This window comes from Drosophila teissieri, chromosome 2R, assembly GCF_016746235.2.
Source record: "Drosophila teissieri strain GT53w chromosome 2R, Prin_Dtei_1.1, whole genome shotgun sequence".
In the NCBI taxonomy this organism is placed as follows: Eukaryota; Metazoa; Arthropoda; class Insecta; order Diptera; family Drosophilidae; genus Drosophila; species Drosophila teissieri.
The window spans coordinates 12,876,989-12,904,202 of NC_053030.1; the positions used below are offsets into that span (position 1 = coordinate 12,876,989).

Consider the following 27,214-nt stretch of genomic DNA (forward strand, 5'->3'; position numbering starts at 1 on the left):
TTTGCATTCTGCATAATGTGCACTGACCCAGTGTAATTTAGATAAGCGGATAAGCGCGGTCCAGAGTAAACTAATTAAGGATTACACGTCGGCCATATGCGTTTATGCTTTTTGCACCACTTTTTTTCCTTTTTCCCTTTCCTATAGGATATATCCCTTCCTTTCCGCCGGCCGTCAATCAATCAATCAATGTAGATCACATCAATTAGTGCCATTAATTCGACATTAATCATGGAGAGGCTGCAAAACATTAGCCTTGTTCGCCGCTAGTTTCATCTGCTGGCTGGTTAAATTTCACTGGCGCAAGTTGAAGATACCGCTTTCCGCAAAAGCCGAGAATAAATATTTAATTATTTGCTACTGGCTCATTTTTAAAGTGCATCTTGTTTATTCTCTCCCCCTCTCCTTCCCCCTCCCCCTTGGCCGACTGCACAGAGAATATCCTGGCTTAATTAGGTCATTAATGTGCTGCTTTTAAATCCTCAAAACATCAGGTTGTTAGAAGGGTAAATGAAAAAGGATTAAGAAATAAGTACCAGCTTAAGTTGAGCCATCACAAATATGGAACGGAAATGCCTTTAATTCATTGGTGCTCATACTCATACCCCCCATCGATTTCATGTTGGCGCTGCACACGTGACCAGTTGGTACCCTTTTCCTCTGAGTGTAAATCAAACATTTTCCCCTCCCCGCTTCCCCAGCCCGCCAAACGGAATATCCTGGTCCTTTCGTCTGGTCTTTTGCATAAGCAAATACGCGCGATTCACAAACACGTGACGCTTTTTTCCGCCTGCCCATGCAGCCCACCACGCCCACTGTCCCCAGCGGAGGGGTTTCCCCGCCTCGCCGAGTGAATGACTGGTGACTGGGTGAGTGAGTGGCAGAGTGACAGAGGGGCAGAGTGAGCGCCTGCGAGAGTGAGTGAATGATGGCTGGTGACCAGTTCATGGTTCAATGACAAGCAACTTTCAGTTTGCGTGTGCTCCTCCGCCGCGTCGCTTCCCTTCTGCCTCGTTTCACTCGCTCTGTTTTGCTTTGTTTTGTTTTGTTTTGTGTGTGTGCTAACTGACTGACTGAATCCCCCAGATCTGCACACGCCCCCCGTCCCCTGCCCTGCCCCCTCCACCAACAACCGCCGCCCACTTGGCCAGCGGCTATTTGTCTGCGGTTTTGGCACTGCCCCACCCGAATCGCTGGACTCACCCACCTGACTGGCCATTTTTATTCCGCGCTGTCCTGCTTTCTGGCGGCACAATCGTTTAATTATGTACAACATTTTGGGGCGCTGGCAGGGGGCAGGGGAGCTTATGTACTATGCTCACTCGGTGGGGATTGCCCGCAGGACAATTACTGAATTTGCGACACGATTCGCGTCGGACAAATGTTAAATGTCATATCATACTTGTTGGCTGGAATTTTTGATTTTTCGATTCAACAAACTCATGCTGCGCTTTCCGAGAATGCTACTCGTATACATTACCGCTAATGTGCGATGGCATTAAAAATGTATTCCAAGCGATTTAATTGTGCGACTTCTGTGGCTGGAATTCCTTGGGTCTACCATTACATTTGGCATTTAAATCATTTAATTACTTAAAAACGTGCACCTGCTATTGAAATGCAAACAGAACTTTCCACAGCAAGGTTTATATCTGAGAACTAAGTAGATTGATACTTTGGTATACATTTTCATCAATGATGAGATACAACGTGTGATAATGTTAAATAAAAAAGTATTATACAAAAAGTTTGTGCATTGGCCCTTTGCACTTTTCCAGTAATGACGGCGCTATCAGAACCCTCGATTACTTTGAAAGCAGCGAGTGAATCTAATCTGAAGAGCACTTATGGCCTGTATTGACTCACAAGGGCTCGCACTGTTGTCGATTTACCAGTTCCGCCACATTCAGCTACATTTCTAATTACAATCGTGATATAAGTTGAGCACGACAAGTTTGAAACATCAGCATTGGTTCGATTGGCGTTGGGTTGGAAATCCGAGCTGTGTAATTATCGGAAAAGATATTATGCGAATTGGATCATGTTAACATAACACTACCGATTTATGGTATGTGCCCGGGGCTGCTCGTATAACAAAGCATTTGCATAATGAGTTGGCCGTTTTATGGGCCCTATAACCTTTGCCTCTTGCCTCTTGCCTCTTGCCACTTGCCACGTGACGCAAAAGTGTGTTGGGCAATAAAGGTCGGTCGAGTTTTTCCGGGAAATGCGAAGGAGGAAAGAGGTTGAGATGGTGGCAGTGGCGGGTGGGGGCGAGTTACCCTACGCAGACAAAGTTAATTGAAAATGGCTGAGGTACAGCAAACGAATTCCTCCGACAGCTTTGGCATTTTATTTGCAGGCATATTTGATTACGGGCTTCTTTTCATATCAGGTGTCAAAGGCTTTTCCGGAAGCCATCGCCTCTCGCCCGGAACTTTTTAGCATTTCCATCTCAAAGCATCGCCGGAAAAGCCATTGAGACCCGTTTCGTCGGCTGTAGACATTGCATCACTTTCCCCTCAAATGCATCTTCGAGTGGGGATATCTGGGGGAGTGGCAGGTGGCTGGGTGGCAGGGTGGCAGGGTGAGGAGCAGGAGGCAAGGATAAAAGGCATACTGGCAGGTCGCAGCGCTCTGCGGCGGACACGTGAAACCATCATCAATCTAGGAGCACTGGCAACGACAGTTTTAACGACTTCTTGCGGATTACTTCAAACAAAATAACCACTTTGTAGTAGGAATTTTATGTTGGCCCGGTTGGTGTTGATGGCTTTGGCTTCTGCAGCGAAGGAGCGCAGATATTCCGCTGCATTTGGCCAAAGTTTTGCTGCGTGCCGCAAACTTTACCCATCCCCCACCGGCATCCGAGAGTCCCAAATCCCAACTATCCGCAGGGCAAATTGCAGGACCAGGACCAGGACTCCCGCAAAAGCAACAGCCGCAGGGGACGGGCATATACTCGTACATAAATATTTATTGATACTGCAGCCAGGCGGCATAATTTGCCTAAAACCAAGTGCAGTAATTTTACCCCCCACCACCCAGTGCAGTGCAGTCTTTTGGCTTTTAAAGGGGAAAGTTACTGGCAAACTATTAAATAAGTGCTTGTGTGTTGTTAAAACAATCTTGGGCTGCCTAATTCAATTTCCCACAGGAGAATCTTGTAAAAATGTCTGCTGAAGCAAAATCAATTCAATTAGAACTTTCCTTTATGCTTGCTTATGTTTTAAGCGAAGAGTTTCCAGGGGAAATATACAAATAATTTAATAAAATGGAAATATCTCAGAAGTACATACATATACACACATATCACACCACGATGTCCAAAATATGCAATACGGAATAAACAATCATTCGATGAAAATATTCACTTTCTCAATTAAGTAATTGTAGAAAATATTCCACACTTTACTCTGTAGCGCTTGTGGCAAGACGAATCGGGCGGCAGGCCAGAAAGGCGGTGGCTCCATCTACATGTCGTTCCCGCGTCGAAACAAGGGGCAGACGAAGAAAGTCGGGGGAGAGTTTTAGCATAGGAAGAGGCAACATAGGCAGCTGTCAAATTTCGGCAAATACCGTAGGTTTGGCTGGAGAGAGCGGAGATAGCTTCCCAGCTAGATCAACTCGACGCCAGCTTTCTTTTCCAATTTGGCTGTCCACAAGGTTAGTTCAAAGTTAAACGGAACCAGGAGCAGGCATATACGGGAAAACTGGCGAAAGAATCTTATAAAGGAATACATCTACAGGCAGCGCTGAATCCAGTTTCAGGGTAAGCAAGGCCGTGGAAAAAGCGTGGAGTTTGCGATTGTGCAAGGTGCATTTTTTTTTTATCTAGGTTTGGCGCTAAATATATAGCGCAAGTGCGAGCCAAACGGACGGCTTAAAATCGAGCCAGGTGGCAGACATTTTCCTCGGAGAACGACGGATCGCTCAGCCCAGGGAGAAACGAAACGGCGGCTCGAAACTCCCGTAGCGAGGAGCTGCATTTAGCTGATTACTAATTAATAACCTTTGAATTAGGCCTCTGAATGGCAGAAAAGGGTTGCAAGCAGGCATAGATACGTCCCAATTAGGAATCGCGGCAGCACACAATTTCTTTTCCATTTCGGCGGACTCTTATTTTTGGTTAATTACTCTTAGAGAGCCATCGATGACGTAGAAATCCCCACGTTCCATTTTGTCGCCATGTTCCCCTTGTGCACTTAAAGAAGGGAACGAGATGAGGAGGAACGGAAAGGAGAGGGGAGAATAACCAAGTCCAGCAGTTGCAATCGCGGTTTCTTGTTCGGCGGGCGAGCAAAAGTTTTGTCGCGCGTTCTGGCCGTAATTTGGTGAATCCGACCAGAGGAAAATCCGCTGATCGACGGCGCGGGAAAAACCCCCTTAGTGAGCGAGAAGGCCGGAAAATAGTGGAGAGATTTTTTTTGTATAGTGGAATAAGTTATTATGTAAGTGAAAAGTGGCAGTGCGAAGGAGAGAGGGAAAGATAAGGAAAAGAGTCCATCATTTTTTTTAGTGTCCCTTATGTGCTCCGTCTTCTTCTTCCTTTTTTTTTGTTTCTTTTGTTCAGTTTTAGCAAGCCTATGATTAAGCAATAAGGCACAGTGGGTCCAAGACCAATACAGAGAGTGAAAAAATATTTGAGTTTCCCACAGGTGCGGCAGACTCCAACGGAAGCGCTTTCGTCGGTGGAACTCCGGATTGTTGGTGAGTGATTAAATCACGTAATTGCAATGGCAATGATCAATGAGGTATACATAATTTGGTGAAAAAGAAAGAAAGTAATTACGTCTGAATTTTCGATTCCTTGTCCCACTGTCCGCCGCGAGCGAAATTAGGTCGAAGTTTTAGAGCCTCTGAAGAAAAGGAAGAGGAGGAATGCGAATTCAAGGCCAAGGCCAAGAGTGGAATGTCGGAATTAGAATCTGATTTTTTTTCTGTTTGTCCGTCTCTCTTTGACTCTCGCACATATGTATGTTGTTTTTGCCACCAGAGCAGCAATCGCTCTCTTTATTTGATTTGTTTAATTTTAATATTCTTAAGTTCCATTTGGGTGCCTATGGCACACTCGAAATTAGTGGAGATCTAAATATCGAAATTTTCTCTATTATTCGACTCGCATACAATTCTGATAGTTATTTAAGGTCCCACATTTTTTCTCGCATGCGATTTTTATTCATTTTTGTTTACGTTTTGTTACTGGCGCATGCACTTGTTGCTAGCCTCCATGCTGAATTACCCATTTGTTAGCTGTAAGAAAATTCTCTTAGTGTGTTAAGAATAAAATTTATAATGTGCTAGAAAGCTTTTCGTTTGCCTATGGCTAGGATAACTCCCGTGTGAATATGTGTTAGTGATCTTAAAAGGGGCCGTCCGAGTATATTGTGCAATGCAGATTTTTGGAGAAAGGCGGCCAAGGCAGGGCGGGCATTAGCGACCTCGAGGCCATCAGAGGATCGCAAGGAAGATGGGGAAAAGTAGTTGTCGTCCGATTTTCTGTTTTATGTTGCACTCTTTCAGCCCTCAACCAATTCTTGTCGCTGCACGCGAAGTTATTTGAATATTTAGAGGAAGATCAGGCTGAGGTATAGGGACAAGACCACCACCCCAAATAGCCGACAAGGAGCAGCTGGACCATTGCGCGTGCGTCCCAAATACCTCCCATCACCACCCAAGCCGAGTAGCAATCCGTTACAGTAATAATTATCTTTCTAAATAATCTGGCGCCCAACAATGGAGCTTGAAAGTCGTTTTCACTAGTCGAAAAACATTGGTATCAACACCAAAACACCAACACATGCAGAAAATTCGTCTATTCATCATTTTCTTAAATTTTTGGGAGGACAGTAGGATCACGGTGGGCTGAAACTGGTGTTGACCTTTCAGCCAACGGTTGCCGCGGCACTCACCTCAAATCTATTTCTCGTCTCAGTTTAAGCGCGTTATTAGGTGCATAGGATCTATAGCCTGTTAACTTGTCCGCAAGCTCAGAGCTAGCCACGCCTGATAAAGTGGGTAAAATAGAGACAAATCTTTCTCTTTAATTTCTTTCCGGGATTTGCAGCAAAGATTAATTAGACGCGTTGGACTGACAGGCGATAGAGTTATAAGTAACTCAACTCCTGGCCACGGATAATTAGTCTGAGCTATGGACTCCAATTTGTTTACGGTCGAACGGCGTCGCGTTTGTGAGGTGAATAGGAGTCACAGTTGGTTTTTCTTTTAAAAGAAAGCTACTGGCCACGCTTCACAACGAAAACGATGTACCGATTCGCCAAAGTAGGGTGTATTTCTGCTAATTGAATCTGAGTTTGGCTGGCAATATATTTGTTGTCGTTATCGCAGTTTAGCAAAACATAGCCAATTAACTCTGCATAAGCAGCAAATTTCTAATCTCTTTTCAGCTATCTTTTACCCAATCTTCCGAAAGTTGCTAACATTATTTTTGCGGGGAGCAAACCTATGCCAAAAGGCAAATTTTATTTATGATATATCAAATCTCGTTTTATCGCTCAAAAATCTTTTAAATACTTTATATCTGTTTAATCTTTTAATATTATTAGGGATAAAATATCCAAATTAAAAGCAATCTTTATCTTAGTCTTTATTATAATATTTCTTAAGCCCAAACTAAAGTATTTTTTACTGGAAGCAATGGCCGATTCCGAGGGAGCAGCCGCAACAAGGTGTCCCCTATGTCAAGTTAGTTTAGAAGGTGGAAAAATTTACCGAACCAAATGTGGACACGTGTTCCATCAGTCTTGCATAGCAGCACATTCAAAAAATAAAACTACCTGTCCCACGTGCAACACGGTGTGTTTTGAAAAAGCGGCCACACCATCTCAGAACACCAGAGGTCAGAAAACACAAGTGTTAGTAGCAAGCGAGCAGACTCCGAGTGGCTCTTCAAACTCAGCAGGGTTGGGAAAGGCTCAAACAGAGTTGATCCAAAGCGCGGTGGTCAACGCTGTCCAGTCCATGCAAAACGATTTGCTCGTGCAGTTATCGGAAAAAATGTCCGAATTAATTCAGGCAAATCTATCTGCCCAATTTCAGGCCACTGCGGGCGAGAGTCAAGAAAGGGATTTGAGAAATAATTCTTTTGGGGATATAGTATTGGACCAGTTGGGTGGCCAAGCAGGCTCGAGACGCGAAACGCCAAGGAGCAACCATTCGGACCTCAGCCAAAGGCCAGATAAGGTTGGCCATATCGTAAACAGTTGGAAGCTTCGGTTTAGTGGGAATCCGGAAGGAATTAGTGTCGACAATTTTATTTATCGGGTAGAGGCGCTGACTGGCCAAACTTTGGATGGTAATTTCTCAGTACTAAGCAGCAACGCTAGCCTTTTGTTCGAAGGGAAAGCGCGAGATTTCTACTGGAGATGCCACAAACAAACCCAGAATCTCAGATGGGAATCTTTGTGTATGGCGTTGCGGAAGCAATTCAGAGATGCACGCACTGATCTGGATATCCGTGAAGCTATTCGTGATCGGAAGCAGCGGGATAAGGAAGGCTTCGATTCTTTTTGCAGTGCTATAGAGGATATGGGTGATAGCTTGGATATGCCGTTAACCGAGATGGAAATGGTTGAGATATTAAAAAGAAATTTAAGGCCAGAAATTCGACATGAACTTCTTAATCTCCCCATCCGCACAGTGGAAAAACTGAGGGAAGTATGCCGGCGTAGGGAAAGCTTTTTAGAAGACGTACGGAAATCCCAAGGGTATCAGAAGGCTGTTCCATACCGAAAACAAGTTTGTGAGCTGTTGGAAGAGCAATTGTCCGATAATGCGTCCGAGTTTTCCGAGGCGGAGGGCGAAGCAGAAATTGGAGCTATGGCTTTGCTCTGCTGGAATTGCCACAAGGAGGGTCATCGCTACCACGACTGTGAAGCGAAGCGCAAAATATTTTGTTATGGTTGTGGGAAACCAAATACGTACAAACCTTCGTGCCCTAAATGTCAAAAAAACTCGAAAGGGAACACACAACCGAGGCCATCGTTGTGTGTTCAACGCCAACGCTCGTCGAGCCCAAAATCAAACCCATAGATTGTTCCAATGCAGCTGCACAATCCAGTTCAACGATGGTGTGGCCAAGTTTAGTAGATTTAAGTTCAAATTCCCCAAATATGCAGCCGTATCTAGAGCGTCAAAAGTCTCATTCAAGGAATGCTCAGCGCATGAGAAATTACTGGGCAGCCCTCAAATCAATTAATGCAATCAGGTTCAAAGATAAGGATAAACGCCCATATGCCGAGGTGCGAGTTTTAGATCGCATCGTCTTGGGTTTATTGGATACAGGAGCAGCAGTAAGCGTAATAGGTGGTAGTTTAGCACAGCAGATAATTAGTAATCGAGTATCTTTTAAGCGCGGATTATTTTCGATAAGTACTGCAGATGGGAAAAAGCAGGAAGTGTTAGGACGAATAAATACTCCGGTCCGATATAAAACTCAGGAAAGAAATCTTGAGCTTCACCTAGCACCATCTCTTAGCCAAGATTTAATTTTAGGCATTGACTTTTGGTCTAAATTCGATTTACTGCCGCCAGAGATGCAAGTTTCTGAAATAGAATCTACAACACATGATCTTACTGTTTTGCAGCGCGAGAGTTTACAAAAAGTCATAGGCAAGTTTCCATCTTTTGCTGAAGTCGGTTTAGGTAGAACTTCTATTCTCTCGCATTCAATTGATGTGGGGGATGCCAAGCCGGTAAAGCAACGGCATTTTCCGGTCTCACCGGCTGTAGAAAAACTCATGTACGCAGAGGTGGATCGCATGCTAAAGCTCGGGGTCATTGAGGAGTCCGACAGTGCTTGGTCCTCCCCAGTAGTTTTAGTGCAAAAGCCCGGAAAGGTTCGGCTTTGCCTGGACAGTAGAAAGGTCAATGCGGTGACCAAAAAGGATGCTTATCCGCTCCCGCAGATAGATGGAATTTTGGGTCGACTTCCAAAGGCTATGTACATATCCAGCCTAGACCTTAAAGATGCCTATTGGCAAGTACCGCTCGACCCAGATTCTCGCGAAAAGACGGCATTTACAATACCTGGAAAGCCACTTTATCAATACAAAGTTATGCCCTTCGGACTGACCAATGCTTCGCAAACAATGACGCGACTAATGGACAAAGTCATTCCAGCGGAATTGCGAAATGAGGTTTTTGTCTATTTGGACGATTTATTGATCGTGTCGGACAGCTTTGAATCGCATTTGAAGGTATTAGAGGTTGTTGCAGGGCATGTAAAGGCGGCTGGACTCACGTTGAACGTAGAAAAGAGTAAATTCTGCATGCGCTCCGTGAGGTATCTTGGACATATTGTCGGAGAAGGGGTCATAAAAACCGATCCCGACAAAGTATCAGCCATGACCGATTTCCCTCTGCCAAACTCTCTTAAAAGTCTCCGGAGATTCTTGGGCATGGTCGGCTGGTACAGAAAATTTATCCAGAATTTTGCGTCAGTAGCTTCGCCTCTGACCGATTTGTTGAAGCCAAGACAGAAATTCGTTATGACCGCGGAAGGAAGGCAGGCATTCGAGCAGTTAAAAACAATGTTATGTTCAGCTCCGGTTCTGCGCAGTCCGGATTTCGAAAAACCTTTCTTTGTGCAGTGTGACGCAAGTAAGACTGGTGTCGGCGGAGTCTTGGTGCAGAAAACTTCCGATGGCGACGAATATCCGATAGCGTTCGTATCCAAGAAGCTAAATAAAGCTCAACGCAATTACTCTGTGACAGAGCAGGAGTGTTTGGCGGCGATAGTCTGTATTAACAGGTTCAGGGCTTATGTGGAAGGCCACGAGTTTACGGTCATTACAGACCATGCCTCCCTCAAATGGCTGATGTCTCAGCCGGACTTACACTCGCGGTTGGCTCGTTGGGCTCTGAAGTTGCAGCGGTTTAACTTTAAAATCGAGCATCGCAGTGGCAAACTAAATGTCGTGCCAGATGCACTTTCCAGAGTAAATGAGGAGGTCGAGGCATTGGAAGGTAATAGTGGTTCTCTGGTCGATTTGGACTCAGAGGTGTTTAAGTCAGCAGAATATGTGCATTTTGTAGATCGGCTCAAAGCGAATTTGGATAAATTACCCGATATAAAAGTAGTCGATGGCTTGGCGTATAAGAAAACAGAGCATGCTACGGGGGATTCCCTGAACGATCAGTTCATCTGGAAGTTGTGGATTCCGAAGGATTTGGTCCAGGATGTTTTAAAGAATGCCCACGATCATCCTATGGCTTCACACGGGGGAATTCACAAAACGCTAGAGCGAGTTCGGAGGCATTGTTATTGGCCTGGGTTAATAAAAGACGTAAAATCATATGTTCTAGCTTGTGATACCTGCAAGATGACAAAAGCTCCTAACACAGTTCAGAGACCGCCAATAGGGGTTCCTCCAGAGTCGGAAAGATTCTTCCAAAGATTATATATAGATTTCTTGGGCCCGTATCCCCGCTCTAGAAGCGGGAATATTGGAATTTTCATCGTTTTAGACCATTACTCAAAGTTCGTTTTTCTCAAGGCAGTCAAAAAGCTGTCAGCCGAGGTGGTTATAAAATACCTGCAACAGGAACTATTTCACACGTATGGGGTGCCGGAGACGATTATTTCAGACAACGGTTCACAGTTTAAGTCAGACCTATTCCAGAAGTTTATGCGTGAGTACAGAGTCAGTCATATTCGCACAGCAGTGTATTCCCCGCAATCAAATGCGTCTGAAAGGGTAAACAGATCGGTGATAGCGGCCATAAGATCCTATGTTCGGCCTGATCAAAAAAACTGGGACGAAGAGCTAAGTAGTATTTGTTGTGCTCTACGATCGGCGATTCATTCCAGCTTGGGTACTACGCCCTATTACATGGTGTTCGGCCAGCATTTTGTCGGATCTGGGTCCACCTATAAGTTGTTGAAAGCCTTGGGTTTGCTGCAAGACCATTCGGCAGTGTTCTCAAGGGAAGATTCCTTAGAGTTAGTGCGCAGCAAAGCTATCGAGGTGATGAAGAAGCAGAACGAAAAGAACGAACGAAATTACAATCTTCGGTCCAGAGAAGTTTCCTACAAAGTTGGCCAGGAAGTGTTCTACAAGAACCACAAGCAGAGTAATTTCCAGGCAGGATATAATGCCAAGTTAGGCCCCAGCTACCTCAAAGCCAGGGTGCGGAAAAAGCTAGGTAATGCCTATTACGATATAGAGGATCTGCAGGGACATTTGGTTGGACGATACCATGCCAAGGATCTGAGGCAATAATTAATTGCCCCAAGCTTGGTGTGATCAGCCTTGGGAGTGTCACCCCCAAGTCCGATCTTGTGGAGGGGGCAATTTGTAGCGCTTGTGGCAAGACGAATCGGGCGGCAGGCCAGAAAGGCGGTGGCTCCATCTACATGTCGTTCCCGCGTCGAAACAAGGGGCAGACGAAGAAAGTCGGGGGAGAGTTTTAGCATAGGAAGAGGCAACATAGGCAGCTGTCAAATTTCGGCAAATACCGTAGGTTTGGCTGGAGAGAGCGGAGATAGCTTCCCAGCTAGATCAACTCGACGCCAGCTTTCTTTTCCAATTTGGCTGTCCACAAGGTTAGTTCAAAGTTAAACGGAACCAGGAGCAGGCATATACGGGAAAACTGGCGAAAGAATCTTATAAAGGAATACATCTACAGGCAGCGCTGAATCCAGTTTCAGGGTAAGCAAGGCCGTGGAAAAAGCGTGGAGTTTGCGATTGTGCAAGGTGCATTTTTTTTTTATCTAGGTTTGGCGCTAAATATATAGCGCAAGTGCGAGCCAAACGGACGGCTTAAAATCGAGCCAGGTGGCAGACATTTTCCTCGGAGAACGACGGATCGCTCAGCCCAGGGAGAAACGAAACGGCGGCTCGAAACTCCCGTAGCGAGGAGCTGCATTTAGCTGATTACTAATTAATAACCTTTGAATTAGGCCTCTGAATGGCAGAAAAGGGTTGCAAGCAGGCATAGATACGTCCCAATTAGGAATCGCGGCAGCACACAATTTCTTTTCCATTTCGGCGGACTCTTATTTTTGGTTAATTACTCTTAGAGAGCCATCGATGACGTAGAAATCCCCACGTTCCATTTTGTCGCCATGTTCCCCTTGTGCACTTAAAGAAGGGAACGAGATGAGGAGGAACGGAAAGGAGAGGGGAGAATAACCAAGTCCAGCAGTTGCAATCGCGGTTTCTTGTTCGGCGGGCGAGCAAAAGTTTTGTCGCGCGTTCTGGCCGTAATTTGGTGAATCCGACCAGAGGAAAATCCGCTGATCGACGGCGCGGGAAAAACCCCCTTAGTGAGCGAGAAGGCCGGAAAATAGTGGAGAGATTTTTTTTGTATAGTGGAATAAGTTATTATGTAAGTGAAAAGTGGCAGTGCGAAGGAGAGAGGGAAAGATAAGGAAAAGAGTCCATCATTTTTTTTTAGTGTCCCTTATGTGCTCCGTCTTCTTCTCCCTTTTTTTTGTTTCTTTTGTTCAGTTTTAGCAAGCCTATGATTAAGCAATAAGGCACAGTGGGTCAAAGACCAATACAGAGAGTGAAAAAATATTTGAGTTTCCCACAGGTGCGGCAGACTCCAACGGAAGCGCTTTCGTCGGTGGAACTCCGGATTGTTGGTGAGTGATTAAATCACGTAATTGCAATGGCAATGATCAATGAGGTATACATAATTTGGTGAAAAAGAAAGAAAGTAATTACGTCTGAATTTTCGATTCCTTGTCCCACTGTCCGCCGCGAGCGAAATTAGGTCGAAGTTTTAGAGCCTCTGAAGAAAAGGAAGAGGAGGAATGCGAATTCAAGGCCAAGGCCAAGAGTGGAATGTCGGAATTAGAATCTGATTTTTTTTCTGTTTGTCCGTCTCTCTTTAACTCTCGCACATATGTATGTTGTTTTTGCCACCAGAGCAGCAATCGCTCTCTTTATTTGATTTGTTTAATTTTAATATTCTTAAGTTCCATTTGGGTGCCTATGGCACACTCGAAATTAGTGGAGATCTAAATATCGAAATTTTCTCTATTATTCGACTCGCATACAATTCTGATAGTTATTTAAGGTCCCACATTTTTTCTCGCATGCGATTTTTATTCATTTTTGTTTACGTTTTGTTACTGGCGCATGCACTTGTTGCTAGCCTCCATGCTGAATTACCCATTTGTTAGCTGTAAGAAAATTCTCTTAGTGTGTTAAGAATAAAATTTATAATGTGCTAGAAAGCTTTTCGTTTGCCTATGGCTAGGATAACTCCCGTGTGAATATGTGTTAGTGATCTTAAAAGGGGCCGTCCGAGTATATTGTGCAATGCAGATTTTTGGAGAAAGGCGGCCAAGGCAGGGCGGGCATTAGCGACCTCGAGGCCATCAGAGGATCGCAAGGAAGATGGGGAAAAGTAGTTGTCGTCCGATTTTCTGTTTTATGTTGCACTCTTTCAGCCCTCAACCAATTCTTGTCGCTGCACGCGAAGTTATTTGAATATTTAGAGGAAGATCAGGCTGAGGTATAGGGACAAGACCACCACCCCAAATAGCCGACAAGGAGCAGCTGGACCATTGCGCGTGCGTCCCAAATACCTCCCATCACCACCCAAGCCGAGTAGCAATCCGTTACAACTCAATTAGGTAATTATACAAAATATTCCACACTTTTGTATATACAGCCAAAAGTAACATATATGTATACATATGTACCTCTTTATTTATTAAACATGCTCAACTTATTTATAAATAAAATCATTTTACAAGCCATTTTTGAATGTTCACATTATAAATTGAAAATGATTTATTTATTTTTTCGCAACATCTGCTCTCCAGTGAAAGGGATTAAGCCTTAGTCGAAGATGCCCTCCTCGGCAGCCTTGTTGACCAGAGCCTTCAGACCAGCAGTGACCTCGAGGCCCACCTCGGTGATCTGGTTGGAGGGCAGGAAGAAGCCGAAGGTTCCCTTGTCGCGCAGTTCCACGGTGCAGGTGAATGGGATGTTCTTCACGCCGTAGGCCCAATCCTTGGCAGCTCCCGACACCACATCTGTGGGGGTGCATCACAAGTGTTACTTGGTATAATATACGAGAAATATCTTGGGAAACCTACAGTTCAGCAGACCACTGGCTCCATAGGTGAAGGTGGAACCGTAGACATCAGCGGCAGCATCGGAGAATGCAGCGGCAATGCGCTTCATCTGCTCGTAGTTGGGGGGGAACTCGGTGTTGGAGTGTCCGTAGGGCAGGAGCACGTACTGTCCGTAGGCGTGGTAGGCCATGTACGACCGGATGTAGCCATCCTCGAAGGAGCTCACAAAGTTCTGCAGCGAGATGATCTCCACCTCAGTGTTGGGCTCCTCACCACCGAACCAGTGATCGCAGGGCTCATCGATGTTCCAGCCGGCACCTTTGAGTAATTGATTATTAATAATTACCAAAGTTTAAACTTAAATGTAATGGATAGACTGTACCTCCCCAGTGGTAGTCAAAGTTGCGGTTCATGTCGATGCCGTAGCAATCGCCAGTTTCGTTGCGGTATCCGTTGGGACGACGGTTCTTGCGCCACAAACGCTCCACTTCGTGGGTGTAAACGAAGCCATCCGGGTTCACCATGGGCACCACAATCCAATCGTACTCCTCGCTCAGACGCTGCATTTCCGGATCCTCAGAGTTGATCAGCTGATTCAGCAGGAAGGTGACGGTGGCCGACGAGATCCACTCCATGGCATGGATGTTGCCCTCCAGGAAGATGGCCTTGTTGCCCGACCGCTTCGACAACTTAATGCTCTTGATGTCGCGACCCTCGTACGACTGTCCAATCACCTTGCACTCCAGGTAATCGTGGGCAGCACACTCCTGATCGATCCAATCGTAAATGGTGTCCAGCGAGTGGTAGGTCTCCCATTCCATCTGGGAATCGTCGCCAACTGAGGATTCATCTATCAATCTGCAGGATTCAGATGTAAGTATATATAAGTATACTGCAATAGCTTATCGTAATAATACTCACTTCTGCAGATCGTCGACAATCACTTCGTAAACAATTTCGAGGAACTTAAGAGTCTTCTCGAGGGCTCTGTGGAACAAGGGACCTACAATCACATTGTACTTATGGCCGGCAGCACCCAGTTCGTTGAGGAAGTGCACCTACATATAAATTGGGTCAAATCATGAGATATATGTTTTTCGGAAATGGAAAGTGTAATATGAACTTACGGAGATGTGCTCGTGGATCTTCTTGAGCTCCTCCATCTGCAAGTCAGTATCAATGGTCAGCTGGTAGACACGGAAGTGGTCGTACCGCGCAGCCAAGCGACCAGGAGCGGACTTCGCCGCCACCACGGCCACTAGGGCTATCAGGAGGAGGATTGGTAGTTTCATTTCGGAGGTTGGGTGGGCTGAACGTTGCCGCGTTCACTGTGAGGAGACGGATCCCAGCCAGGGCTTTTATTAGCTGCAGGAGTGGCCACTCCACCGGGGCGTTATCTAATGGCGATAGGGGATCGGTCATCTGGCGTGTGTCTCCTCCGATCTAATCGCCCATCCAACCTACCACAAAGTGGCTCTGGACTTTGGCTTCCGACGGCTAAGTGTTAAAAAGGGCTTCCTACACAAGAAAATTAAATTAAATATATTATAAAATATATGTGAGATATATGGACATTGCCTAATTAACTTATGTCGAAATATGACCATTTAAAGCCAAATTTATTTTAATTTTCAGGCTGTGATAGAGTAAAGAAATAGTATAATGTTTAAGTTTGTAATGTATTAGGTTGTCCTAAGTTAAATTAACATAAAATGCTCAATGTTAAGTTAATGTAAAAATATATATTTTACATCCAAACCCATTTTCTAGATAATAAACTGGTATCCAATTTTTCTCGGTGAACTTTCTCGAACAAAGTCACTGCAGTCAAATTTATAAATGAAATCATGCACCGAGTGCGGAGACACTCGCCTTATCAGGCGTGTTCAATTAATTGAATACTCCTACAGGCGTCTGCGCGTGAATGAGCACTTCGAGAAGCGTTGGTAGAATGCACTAGCAAACTGAAGATCGCCATCTTCAAGTGACAGACTGAGTGGGGAAGACCAGCTTCGTCAAACATTCGATTGTGAAACCATTCATTCTGTCAATTGTACCATTTAAATAGTTAAGTTATTGCAGGTAACCGCAGAAATGAATCGTGCCACTGAGCCAAAACTGCAATGTAACTTTCCTTCTCTTTGAGTGAGCCACTTAAAACGTTGTGGTTTTCTATGTTTCTTTTTATTTAATTGAACTATCAAAACTAAAATATTACGCAAGTAAAAAATCTAAGCACAGGTGACAAGGCGTCGAACTATAACTTCTAAAAAAAGAGTAAAACACAAATAATTTTATCAGAATTGGGACAACATGTAAAAGACTCTTTGCTTTATAAACTAATCCCGTAAATATTGATATTTTTCATTTTTGGAAGTAGACAGTAACAAAAACGGAAAGATAAAACGTAATCTTTATATTGTTAGTACTAATATTTTACATATGAAGAGATTAATTAAGAGTTCATTTTAAAGCTTCCAGAAATTTGAATGTAACGGAATTATAAAATTAAAGTTGCCAGATAGTTTGAATTAGTATATCAGTCAAGCTCTGAACTTGCTTACGGTCACTCTGGCAGCATATATCGATTGCAGTTAGGAACAATCGTTGCTAAGCGCCGGTCACACTTTGCGCCGCCATATTTCTTTTCTTCGTTTCCGGTGAGTGTGTGTACTCCGCGTTTTTCCACTTAGATTCAATTTTTACCGAAATATCCCTGAATTTGCGCCTTGAATTATGTAAAATATCATATATTAGAGTCAAAACTACGTGGGTAGCCAAGTTTCGATTTAAAAATCGACCTTGGAAAAATCAATGAAAATTGACCCCCACCGAGACATCTAGCTGCTCATTTGAACCGGCACCAGATGTTTCACCCTTAGCTGAATTGATACGATTTGCACAGCAATTACCTAACCTCGTGTTGTCCACTTGCTTTCCGACAGATAAAGATGCCCGAACTGACCGAAATCAAGAGCGAGGCTGCGCCCTCCACCTCCGCTGAGGCGAAACCCGAGGACGTGCGCGTCGAGGATGACGGCAGCGACAGCGACTCCGATGGCGGCATGCCCGATCTGGAGGAGGCTGTTGCGGCCACCACACAGCTGGGTGGTGGAGCCACCGGTCTGCCCATCGACCTCGTCTCGAAGGCCAAGCAGTCGCGCGGCGAGAAGAAGGCCAGGAAGATCATGCTGAAGCTGGGACTCAAGCAGATCCAGGGCGTCAACCGGGTGACGATCAGGAAGTCGAAGAACATCCTGTTCGTGATCAACAACCCGGATGTGTACAAGAACCCCCACAGCGACACCTACATCGTGTTCGGTGAGGCCAAGATCGAGGATCTGTCGCAACAGGCCCAGGTGGCTGCCGCCGAGAAGTTCAAGGCCCCGGAGGCCGCCGGCGCTGCCGACAGCGTGGGCGCCACCACATCGGTGGCTCCGATTGCCGAGGAAGACGAGGAGGAGGTCGATGACACCGGCGTGGATGACAAGGACATCGAACTGGTCATCACGCAGGCCAACACGACGCGGGCCAAGGCCATCAAGGCCCTGAAGAACAACAACCATGACATCGTCAACGCCATCATGGAGCTGACTATGCTCTAGAGCGGGCTTCAGCGTTTGCTGCACTCCTGATTTTGTTGTTTACCCGCCTTTCGATAGTACTGACCCAAATGTTGTGTATGCCCCTCAAGGGCAGCATGTTACACCAGTCGAACATTTAATTATATTTCAAAAGATTATTGAGTCTTAATAAAAGTGGATTTCTTTCAAATACCATATAGTGTATTTTTCGACTAGTTTCGGTTTTCCTCTAGGGGTTGTCTTTGAATGCCTTGCTAAATGAATTCAATTAAGTATAGATTGAGGTTCCAGGTTAAGTACTTTAAGATTAGGGACTGGCACATAAGGGACTTCTATTCTGTATTAGCTATTACGTTTAGGTTGCAGCCAGCTTGAGGACGCGAGCCTGACTGCGCGAGGCAAGGCGAATATCCGCTGGACCCTGCATCCAGGGTTCGCCATCCGCCTGCATTGGCACTGTCTCCTTGACTTGTAGCTGAAGAAGATTGTTGGTTAACAGATATTCGGTGACATCACTGCATGGCTTACCCTTATTTGCTTGGCTTGGCCAATTCGCACTGGTTTGCTTATATTGCACTGCAGTTGGGCAATGTGAAAAGAGGAAACAATGCCAAAGACTTCCATCATGCCGTCGGAGATGGAGTTTACAATACGCGTTTCTCCATTGGAGTTGCTTAGCTCGCATAGCTTGCAGCCAGCTCCCCAGGAGTCGATATTTAGGAACACCAATGCCTGCAACTCAGGCAGTTGCACTGGCTTGTTGTCCAGATACAAGGTCAGCTTCTCCTCGATGTGTTCGCAGCCAGGTTGCATCACCTGTTGCGTTCCAAAGGTAAAGTACAGCAGCTGTAGAAAAGGATGTATTAGTTAAGCTTAAGTGAGCACACTAGCTTCTAGCCTACCTTATTGAATATTCGGCTGCTGAGCAGATAGAATCGAGATTCCCGCGTCTTGTGAAAGTTGTAAGTGATGTACGCATCCACACCCACACTGAAATAGTTGTACACATGAATCGTCTTCGTAGGATGCCTTTGAATGGGTAGTCGATAGTGCAGTTTCTCTATTTGCAGGTCATAGCGGTCGAGATTAACGGAGCGGGCTCGCCGTATACTCCTGAGGATCTCCACAGGATCGAGAGCAGAGGGCGGCTCTGCTCCCCAGCCCAGAACTCGCGACAAATCGTTGCCGGTGCCCAGCGGCATGATGGCCACCGAGGGCTGGGGCTTGATATTCAGCGCGTAGATGGTATTGAGCACCCAACCGATGGTGCCATCGCCGCCGGCCACCAGTATGCGACACGGGCGAGGACTGGCTTTGGCGGCCCACTGCAGGGCGTCCTGTGGACCCCTTGAGCCCAGTTCCATCACCTGCAGTGGATGCAGGTAACCGCGCAGCAGGGACAACACATTGGCACCCGTACTGCTGCCCGACTTGGTGTTGGCGATCACAATAAGCGGCTCCCAGTTCTCGATGTCTGGCGGCGTAATGCTGGCCAAGTGGAGCCGCATCGAGTCCCGGGTTCGAGCGGCCACAAAGCTGTAGGGCGGGAAGATCATGTCCTTGAACTCGCCAAAGTCGCAGGCTCCCTTGGTGTCAGCGCGGGTGTAGCAATCGTTATGGTAGCACCGCTGACACCAGGCACATCGCCATCCGTACAATCCCGGATCGGTGCTGACATGGTGATCTACCTCCTCGTTGCAGTCGGCACAATGGACTCCCATGGGCAGATTTCCATGGACCCACAAGTGCCGCACGGAGGACTCGTTGCGCAACCACTTGTCCTTGCACCGGTACTCCCTGTCCGCCCTCCGCTGGCAGGGGGGCGTGGCATGGGTGCACAGGCCGCAGCAGTCGCAAAAGAGTCCTGCGGAGGGGGTTAGCAGGATCTCGCACACGTTGCAGAAGCAGGCCTAGGATGAAGGGCATGTGTTCTATAGCATATCTGGCTGGGCAAGTGTATCCACATACCTGCTCCAAGACTTTTATTGATTTCCAGCTGTGACGTGTTTTGAAGGTGCTCACAAAGTCCTCCGACAGCAAACTGCGGCAGAAGACAAACAGGACACTGAGGGCTAGCAGGGATCCGATCAGCGCCTCTACGCTCAGCTCGATAGTGCCTATGTCCATGGTCCACGCAGAGAAGGCCCAATTACGCTAAATATCCGGGTAATTTGGCATATTCACAAATCGTTTGTTTTCGCCCATCGACCAGTGTGACCTCTTTAAAGACGACAAAAATGGCCTACATTAAAAACCGTTTTCCATAAAAAGTACTAAAGCGTACCAAAGTAATTCTGGAAGTTTCCAACACTGTTTGTCAACTCAACCTAACAAATCAGCTGTAAATTTGGCGTGTGGAAAAGTTTGCCTTAGAACAAATCGGACGTATTTAACAAAAATCTAGCCAACATGAAGGTTATCTACAACACCCTGTTCAAGCGCACCTCCACCTACGCCGTGGCCATCATCGCGTCGGCCTTTTTCTTCGAGCGCGCCATCGATGTCTCGTCGGTTGCGCTTTTCGAGGGCATCAACAAAGGCGTAAGTATAATCCTATTATGTAAGCAAAGTTTCCTGGTTAAATCTCAAGTTTTCCTCTCTTCGCAGAAACTCTGGAAGGACATCAAGGGCAAATACGAATAAATCATTATGATTCGTTGTAATTAGCAATAATAATCAACGTTTATTCTAAACGAAACGAAAACTAAGTGTGGTTTCTTTTGGCTATTTTGATTTGGGGGCTTCCAGCGCTTCTTCCGACACTTCCCAGGGCTTCTCATGCCTCTTTTCATCCCAGGGCTGTGCGTTGGGCAGACGTGAGGGTTCCTGGAAGGACACACCATTATCCTGAAGGGTTTGGAGCAGCTTCTGCAGCTTGCTACCCGGTACCGCCTCCACGTTGCACGTCATTTCCGTGATCCCGGACTGCAGGCAGCGGTGTGCGAGCACTCTCCCGAGATTTACAAACGCCGCGGTGTCGTTGGTCTTGTACAACTGCTGTTTAATGGCCCATTCGGAGGTGCTGGCACTCAGGATGGTTCCATTCTCGAAGTGCTTGACATCGGCGCTGACATAGCGACCACTGGAGTTGATCTCCAAGGTGTGCCAGTAGGATCGTCCAGGTTTCTCCAGGTGATAGCCACCCGGCTTGTAAGCAATGCGTAATCTTTCCAAGTTCCGTGGATTCCGGTTGATCACGCATTCAGTGCTGGTTTGCGGGATGCTTAGCTCCTTGATTTTGTGCAGGACACGGGCGGAGGTGAGGGGGCGAGCGCTGCGAGACATTTTTCCACTGGAAACTTTCGAAAAGCTCGCTTTTAATTGATATTTATGTGGAAATTACAAAACCACGATAAAATATTTTGAGCTGCTGTCAGTGTTACCAGACTGCCAGACATAAGTGTTGGTAAACGCTTCATTGGTGCTGTAAAATGTCCGAACATCAGTTGGACATAAATGGCAAAAACAGCTGTTTTGGCTTGGTTTATCTTCAAATTTCTAGTTTCTTCAGATTCTATTGACCTTGGAACTTTCGCCGCTCCCCAGCACAATACCGACCCCCTTCAGACATGCGCCAAGTGAACTTGGCGCCTCCCGCCCGTACGCCCATGAGTTTGCTGCTGAGATGAAGAAGTGGCGGTTGGGTGAAGAAGCAAGCAGTGCGCGTCCAAAATTGCAAAGTGAATTTTATTCGGCCCACAAAAGCCGGTTATGTAAAGGCCGTATAGGCCAAATAACTGCACACATATCGTACTCGTAAAATTAAGAACTTGTGGAAATGTTGATGGTCGTGTGTTCCAATTTAAGGCGTCCCGGGCACGTGGGCGCCGCATCTGCAGCGCGAAATATAAACTGGCTGATTAGCGGAGGATATACACCGCCGATCCGGGCACTGGCGCGGGTAAGCTTAATTACAGCAACTAACCCTGAAATGTGTCACCTAAATACACGCAATAAATATAAACAAAATCAGGCCATCGCTTTCTCCTAATTTTCACCACGTTCCAGAACTGACCACTTGTTCCATTTCCCCCCCTATGTGGGCGGGAAAATTTAAACGGATCTAAGTATTTAGGCATTGCTAAGAATATTTATGTTCTAATTGATTAGGGGACTTAACACATGAAGAATCATTTTTTATTCTCACTTAACTTCTTAACGGGAACTTTTCACAAAATAATCCGTGAATTGAAGAATTATCATTTCAAATAGTTTGACTCTTTAAATATATGTAAGTGAACTTCACTTTAGAATATTTGGTGATGAGTTTCTACGTTCGTTAGCCTATACCTAACAATGGTAAACAAAAGCACCTATTATCTTGAAAAATAATCCAGATTGAGCAACTGATAAGAACACTTTGTTAGAATTCACCACAGCGCACCAAGCGCGTAGAACCCAAACCCACCACGCTTGGCGCACAAATTTAAATGCTTATCATATCAACCCGAACCAACGTGATCATTATTCACGGAAGCGCTTGGCTAAGCACTTTTGCTAACTGATAAAGATAGTTTCACAATCTCTAGTCGACCACTTGACTGTTGCCTCACTACTCTGGGGCCCTTTCCTTCGCTCGTTCTCGCCTTGTCTCTCTTTGTTTGGGGGCAAACGCCCTCGTTTTATGCGTGCTTTTGCTTTTGAGCTTGTTGCATTTGGCGATTTCAGTGGAGACGAAAATCAGTTACGCTCGAAAGTTCCCGCCGTCCGGATGCGAAAGATTCTCAGGTGGCCAATGTAATGTGTACATCTCGCACCGAGTGAAGGTCGCCTTAGATCTCTGACGACGTGAGTTTTCCTGCATTATTATTCGCGCGAAAACGCAGTGCGGTGTCTCGCAGCAGCAGATTTTCAGTGCGCATGCTGCTAACCTGTGGCACAAAGGCGGCTTTTCCGGGGGTTGTTGGGTTGCTGGTTGTCAAACAGTTGACAAAGGAATTATTCAAATAGAAATCAAAATGCGTAACTCAGAGAGGCGTGTGGTCAGACACAAGCACAAAAGGAAACTATTCTTGGGCCCGATAAGATTAAAGACTATCCATGGTCAGCAGTGGGATTTGTTGTGTGCACTTTGTGAACGTCGGTAATTCAATTTCCGCCCTTATCTCGAACCCACAGCAGTACGTCCAAGCTCCGGAGGCGCGGCCAGTGCCCGATGAGCGCTTTCCGGGCAGCCAACAAGATAGGAAGGATATCGCCACCCAGACCGAGCGGTGCAGCCAGTCCAAGGACCAGCGGCCGCCTTCGCCTTCATCGCCTCCATCGCCTCCCCAGAAGCTGAACTCCTCTACCCTTCCGCCCCCAATGTCCGACCGGGATGCTGATCCCCCTCTGGATGTGGCTACCGGCGTGGCGATGCCCTACAACATAGACTGGATATTCCCTAGGCTGAGGAACCCCTCGAAGTTCTGGTACGTGGTCAGCCAGTGCGTCGTCACCGCCGTTGGAATCTTCAGCAAGGTTGTGCTGAGTGAGTATCTAGACGGCAGAGCCGACCTTACCAAACAACTGGCCCAAAGGCACGTTTATTTTTGGCGAAGAGATTCGGCGTTTGCTCGGAGAGCTAATGCCCCTGACCGTGAATGCGAATACGAATGCGTCAGCGAATCTCTCGATTGATAAACGATGTGTGCGGATGCTGCCGATCTCGTTCAACGAGGTCAAACGTGTGCCGTGTTGTTAATTGGCGCCCCCCGCCACAATTATGCAAATGCTGAACTTTCGCCTCTCTTTTTGTGCTTTACAGTGTTTCTGAATAAGCCCCGCGTCTACAACAAGGAGCGCCTGGTCCAGCTGATTTCCAAGCGCCCCAAGGGCATTCCCCTGGTCACCGTGTCCAACCACTACTCCTGCTTCGATGATCCTGGGCTGTGGGGCTGCCTTCCCATGGGACTCGTCTGCAACACCTATAAAATCCGCTGGTCGATGGCCGCCCACGACATCTGCTTCACCAACAAGCTGCACTCGCTCTTCTTTATGTTTGGTATGTAGTTAATTCCGTTCTTCCGCGTTTGAGGAATCCACAACAAACAGAGCCAACTTTCTATTCGCAGGCAAGTGCATACCTGTGGTGCGTGGCATCGGTGTCTACCAGGATGCCATCAACCTGTGCATCGAGAAGGCCGCACTGGGCCATTGGATCCACGTGTTTCCCGAAGGCAAGGTGAATATGGAGAAGGAGGAGCTGCGACTCAAATGGGGCGTGGGCAGGATCATCTACGAGTCGCCGAAGATTCCCATCATTCTGCCCTTGTGGCACGAGGGCATGGACGAGCTGTTGCCCAATGTGGAGCCCTATGTGTTTCAGCGGCACAAGAAGGTCACCCTGAATGTGGGCCAGCCCTTGGACCTAAACGACTTTATTTTGGACCTAAAAAAGCGGCAAGTGCCGGAGCCAACGGCACGGAAGCTCATTACAGACAAAATCCAGGAAGCCTTTCGGGTAAGATTGAATTTACCATTTATATTGATATATTTGAAAATATCGTTTTTTAACCTGACATTTATTTTACAGGATTTGCGGGCGGAGACGGAGAAATTGCATAGAGAACGCAACTAGGAACTACTCATGGAAGAGCATAGCGGCAGACATTTGTAATAATATTTATTTGTATAGTATTAAGCCTAAAATGAACCCTCGAAGCCCTTAAGATCCATTTATTATAATTATATTTCCGTGTATTGCGGTTAGTTCGTCATGATGTAATTGCTGGATAGGAACTTTAAGTGAATCAGTGTGCATTATTAGTATAAATATATACAATTGAAACTAATTCGATCCGAGGGAATAAATTGTATTATACAATAAAGAGTATATCTAGAAACGATTTTTTTTTCTTAAATTAATTTGGTCTTTGAAAATGTTACGATTAATATCGTTTTGAATAGTGGGGCAACATTATCACTCACCCAGCTGTTCAAGAACTTATCCGTTATAAGACCATGTGGATTTCTTAAAAATTTATTACTCGCCATAGATCGTTTTCAGATGGCTGAAAAATGGGAGACCTTTTATTGAATACTCCGAAGAGAAAGCAATTGCTCAAGGATGGTCCACCCGTACCCACCAGGTGCCAGGTGCTCGGACGTGGAGCCTACGGCATTGTTTTTAAAGCTATTTACAGAGGTAGGCTCTAGAACCTAATCATATGTAGATAATTTTCAATATCTGGACTAGATCGCTCCGTTGCTGTAAAGATAATTCGTGCCCAGGCGGCCTCAACTTTGCACAATGAGTCCCATTTGCTGAACCTGGAGCATCGGAACATTGTACGCCTTTTCAAGCTGGAGTCCGCCGCAGATTTTGGCTTGGTCATCATGGAGTGTCCGAGGGGACAAAGTCTGCAGAGGATCGTTGACACTTTGGCTCTACCTCTGATGCACAGGGTTTTGTACGCAACGTTATCGCCGCTATATGCTTTGTAATTAACCATTATCTTCCTAGAATAACCCTGGATGTGGTTGCTGCTCTGAGGTACTGCCATTCCCAAAACGTATTACATCTGGATGTAAAGCCAACCAATATATTGGTTGCCCTGGGAACAAAGTCTTCGGTAGCCGGCAATTCCTCTAAGGTCAAAGTGAAGCGAAGCTACATCTGCAAGCTCTGCGATTTTGGCTCCTCCATTGAGGTGGGCGAGTTTTGTGCCTGGCAGGAGCCAACCGTGGCCAGAGGAACCCTGAGGTACATGTCTCCAGAAGCGCTGCGATCGGATACTCTTACCGAAGCCTCCGATATCTACTCGCTGGGCATTACAATGTGGCAACTGCAAGCCCGCAGATTGCCCTATCACACGCTCGATTGCAATGAAACCATAGCCTACCAGGTGGTTAAGCACGAACTGCGTCCGGACAACTATCATCAATTAAAGATTCTGGCCATTGACTGCGAGTGGAACTTGGCCAATGAAAGCGCCGCCAACGTGATCTGCAGAAGGGCAAATACCTCGGCGCGGCGTAATCTAAGCCTCGATCCATCTTACACCGCCGGCCGTGAACTGAAAAAGAAGCGCCGCCGGAACCGATTAGCACTCCACTTTGATAGTCCGGCGCCGGAGGGCAGTGCGTGCTCGGAAAGCGCTTACTCCAAACTATACAAAAGCTGCTGGGTCAGCGGCCCGGAATCTCGATTGAGTTCTATTCAGCTGAAGCATGAGCTGGAATTCATTCTTTGTCATAGCACCTAGGTGGTAGTCTAAGTGATCGTATGTGTTTGCATTTTATGTTATTGATTCGTAGTACATACCCGTATTTATGTAAGATTTTACCAACCCGCCGCGATAATCGAATTTCGAGGGCCAGGGCACCTGGTTAGGTCAACAATGCACTTTTTTCTGTAACTTCTTTTTGTTTATTTTGTACTCGCTACGCTAAGAAAATACATTTATAATGTTTATACGAGCTTACGTCTAGGTTCCCTCCTCTCGATCATAGTGCGTTCTGTTCTATATAGTGTATATAGTGTAAGTATATGCTTAGGAATCGGGCTGCTGCGATGAAGTAGTCGGTGGCAGCAGCCCTGAGGAGCTAACTACGGTTGAAGAAGAGCTTGTCATTATCATTATCATTAGCTTTTAGAACGACTGCTATGTACAGTTTATTGTTATGGTTGTCGTGTAATTTTCGCTTAGAAACCGTATATATATATGTATCGTATATATATATAGTATGCATCCTATACTGCATCGTAAACACCTTGAAATATTTCACCCTTAAATGCAAATGTTCAACTGCCGTTGTGTCTGAGGAGTACTAATCCGGATTAGCTTATGTGGCTAACTTTAACCAAGTCCTACAAATACACTCGACTTGTGCGGAAGACTACAGTTTTGGTTCATCTACTCATGACCATAGCTAATAGTGGTTTGAATTCAGTTTGAAGTCATTCAAAATGTCCCATTATACATAGTTAAATAGTTAGTATAACCCGCTGATTTGGATGCTGCAACCGCTGCTCTACAAAATATGTGGTATATGTGGTATAGAGCAGGGCGAGCTGTTCGGTTTGGTTGTTGCGATTTCTCTCATAGGGGGAACAGTTGGCAGTGCCGCTTACAAGGTAAAACATCTTCAAAAAATTTACAATATACATAAATACTCGTATTCGTACGTACAAAACTCGCCTGCTCCTCTGGCCATCTTCTTAATGCTTCTGTATCTCGCGGTTCTGTTTTGTTTTGTTTGAATATATCACAATTTAGTCTTTTTAAATCTTTAAATATTTGTTAGCTTGACGATTATTGATTTGAGATTTAGCAGTGCTGGTCTATCCTAACTGGCGTAGGATCTTCGCACGGGAACTGGTGGAGGAATCTTCGATTTTCGCTGCTGCTGCGGCTGCTGTTGCTGCTGCTGGGGCTGCTGACCCGGTGACCTTTGCTGCGGCGACTGCGACTGCGGCGAGGGGGAGGAGGGCGAGGGCGAGCAGGAGGAGGACATCGAGGAGGACGAGGACACCGATGAATGGATGCTCGTTGGAATTCTGGTGGGCTGCGCCTTGGGCAGGCAACTCTTTGGCGGCTCCGTTGACTTGGCTGCCTTCTGAAAATCGAAATCGAAAGTTATTCATCGCATT

At 46.0% G+C, this 27,214-nt stretch overlaps 8 protein-coding genes across 14 annotated transcripts in view; 4 read left to right on the forward strand and 4 right to left on the reverse strand.

Moving 5' to 3' along the window:
* Positions 1-13,735: 13,735 nt before the first annotated feature.
* Positions 13,736-15,394, reverse strand: LOC122613440 (zinc carboxypeptidase). The gene is made up of 5 exons (XM_043787622.1): positions 15,184-15,394; positions 14,978-15,114; positions 14,439-14,914; positions 14,078-14,374; positions 13,736-14,014 (listed from the first exon to the last, which is right to left on the reverse strand). Exons 1-5 carry the CDS (start codon positions 15,346-15,348, stop codon positions 13,818-13,820), a joined length of 1,272 nt encoding a protein of 423 aa, XP_043643557.1. The 5' UTR covers positions 15,349-15,394; the 3' UTR covers positions 13,736-13,817.
* A 1,305-nt stretch (positions 15,395-16,699) lies between these two features.
* LOC122612508 (nascent polypeptide-associated complex subunit alpha) lies at positions 16,700-17,832 on the forward strand. 2 transcript variants are annotated; one of them, XM_043786184.1, is made up of 2 exons: positions 16,700-16,716; positions 17,002-17,832. In XM_043786184.1, exon 2 carries the CDS (start codon positions 17,008-17,010, stop codon positions 17,659-17,661), a length of 654 nt encoding a protein of 217 aa, XP_043642119.1. In that variant the 5' UTR covers positions 16,700-16,716; positions 17,002-17,007; the 3' UTR covers positions 17,662-17,832. The 2 variants fall into 2 exon arrangements, with proteins under 2 accessions (XP_043642119.1, XP_043642118.1); XM_043786183.1 differs by lacking the exon at positions 16,700-16,716 and adding an exon at positions 16,776-16,794.
* LOC122612506 (diacylglycerol kinase epsilon) lies at positions 17,820-19,891 on the reverse strand. The gene is made up of 4 exons (XM_043786179.1): positions 19,609-19,891; positions 18,543-19,550; positions 18,169-18,486; positions 17,820-18,115 (listed from the first exon to the last, which is right to left on the reverse strand). Exons 1-4 carry the CDS (start codon positions 19,765-19,767, stop codon positions 17,996-17,998), a joined length of 1,605 nt encoding a protein of 534 aa, XP_043642114.1. The 5' UTR covers positions 19,768-19,891; the 3' UTR covers positions 17,820-17,995.
* A 59-nt stretch (positions 19,892-19,950) lies between these two features.
* LOC122612510 (cytochrome b-c1 complex subunit 9) lies at positions 19,951-20,344 on the forward strand. The gene is made up of 2 exons (XM_043786187.1): positions 19,951-20,181; positions 20,248-20,344. Exons 1-2 carry the CDS (start codon positions 20,050-20,052, stop codon positions 20,281-20,283), a joined length of 168 nt encoding a protein of 55 aa, XP_043642122.1. The 5' UTR covers positions 19,951-20,049; the 3' UTR covers positions 20,284-20,344.
* On the reverse strand, positions 20,304-21,067 carry LOC122612509 (39S ribosomal protein L18, mitochondrial). Its single transcript, XM_043786185.1, has one exon. The coding sequence runs from the start codon at positions 20,923-20,925 to the stop codon at positions 20,365-20,367; it is 561 nt and encodes a 186-aa protein (XP_043642120.1). The 5' UTR covers positions 20,926-21,067; the 3' UTR covers positions 20,304-20,364.
* A 35-nt stretch (positions 21,068-21,102) lies between these two features.
* LOC122612507 (tafazzin) lies at positions 21,103-24,451 on the forward strand. 3 transcript variants are annotated; one of them, XM_043786180.1, is made up of 5 exons: positions 21,103-21,541; positions 22,759-23,110; positions 23,387-23,623; positions 23,694-24,082; positions 24,155-24,451. In XM_043786180.1, exons 1-5 carry the CDS (start codon positions 21,419-21,421, stop codon positions 24,197-24,199), a joined length of 1,146 nt encoding a protein of 381 aa, XP_043642115.1. In that variant the 5' UTR covers positions 21,103-21,418; the 3' UTR covers positions 24,200-24,451. The 3 variants fall into 3 exon arrangements, with proteins under 3 accessions (XP_043642115.1, XP_043642117.1, XP_043642116.1); XM_043786182.1 differs by lacking the exon at positions 21,103-21,541 and adding an exon at positions 22,290-22,428; XM_043786181.1 differs by lacking the exon at positions 21,103-21,541 and adding an exon at positions 22,542-22,683.
* Positions 24,452-24,564: 113 nt separating this feature from the next.
* Positions 24,565-26,045, forward strand: LOC122613939 (proto-oncogene serine/threonine-protein kinase mos). The gene is made up of 3 exons (XM_043788367.1): positions 24,565-24,766; positions 24,818-25,031; positions 25,085-26,045. Exons 1-3 carry the CDS (start codon positions 24,640-24,642, stop codon positions 25,824-25,826), a joined length of 1,083 nt encoding a protein of 360 aa, XP_043644302.1. The 5' UTR covers positions 24,565-24,639; the 3' UTR covers positions 25,827-26,045.
* A 149-nt stretch (positions 26,046-26,194) lies between these two features.
* The window catches only part of LOC122613937, a 39,822-nt gene continuing 38,802 nt past the window's right edge, over positions 26,195-27,214 (reverse strand). For all 4 annotated transcript variants that reach the window (XM_043788366.1, XM_043788364.1, XM_043788365.1 and 1 more), the window contains one exon: positions 26,195-27,180. In XM_043788366.1, the coding sequence (XP_043644301.1) occupies positions 26,911-27,180 (270 nt within the window). In that variant the 3' untranslated portion in view covers positions 26,195-26,910. The remainder of the gene's footprint in view (positions 27,181-27,214) is intronic.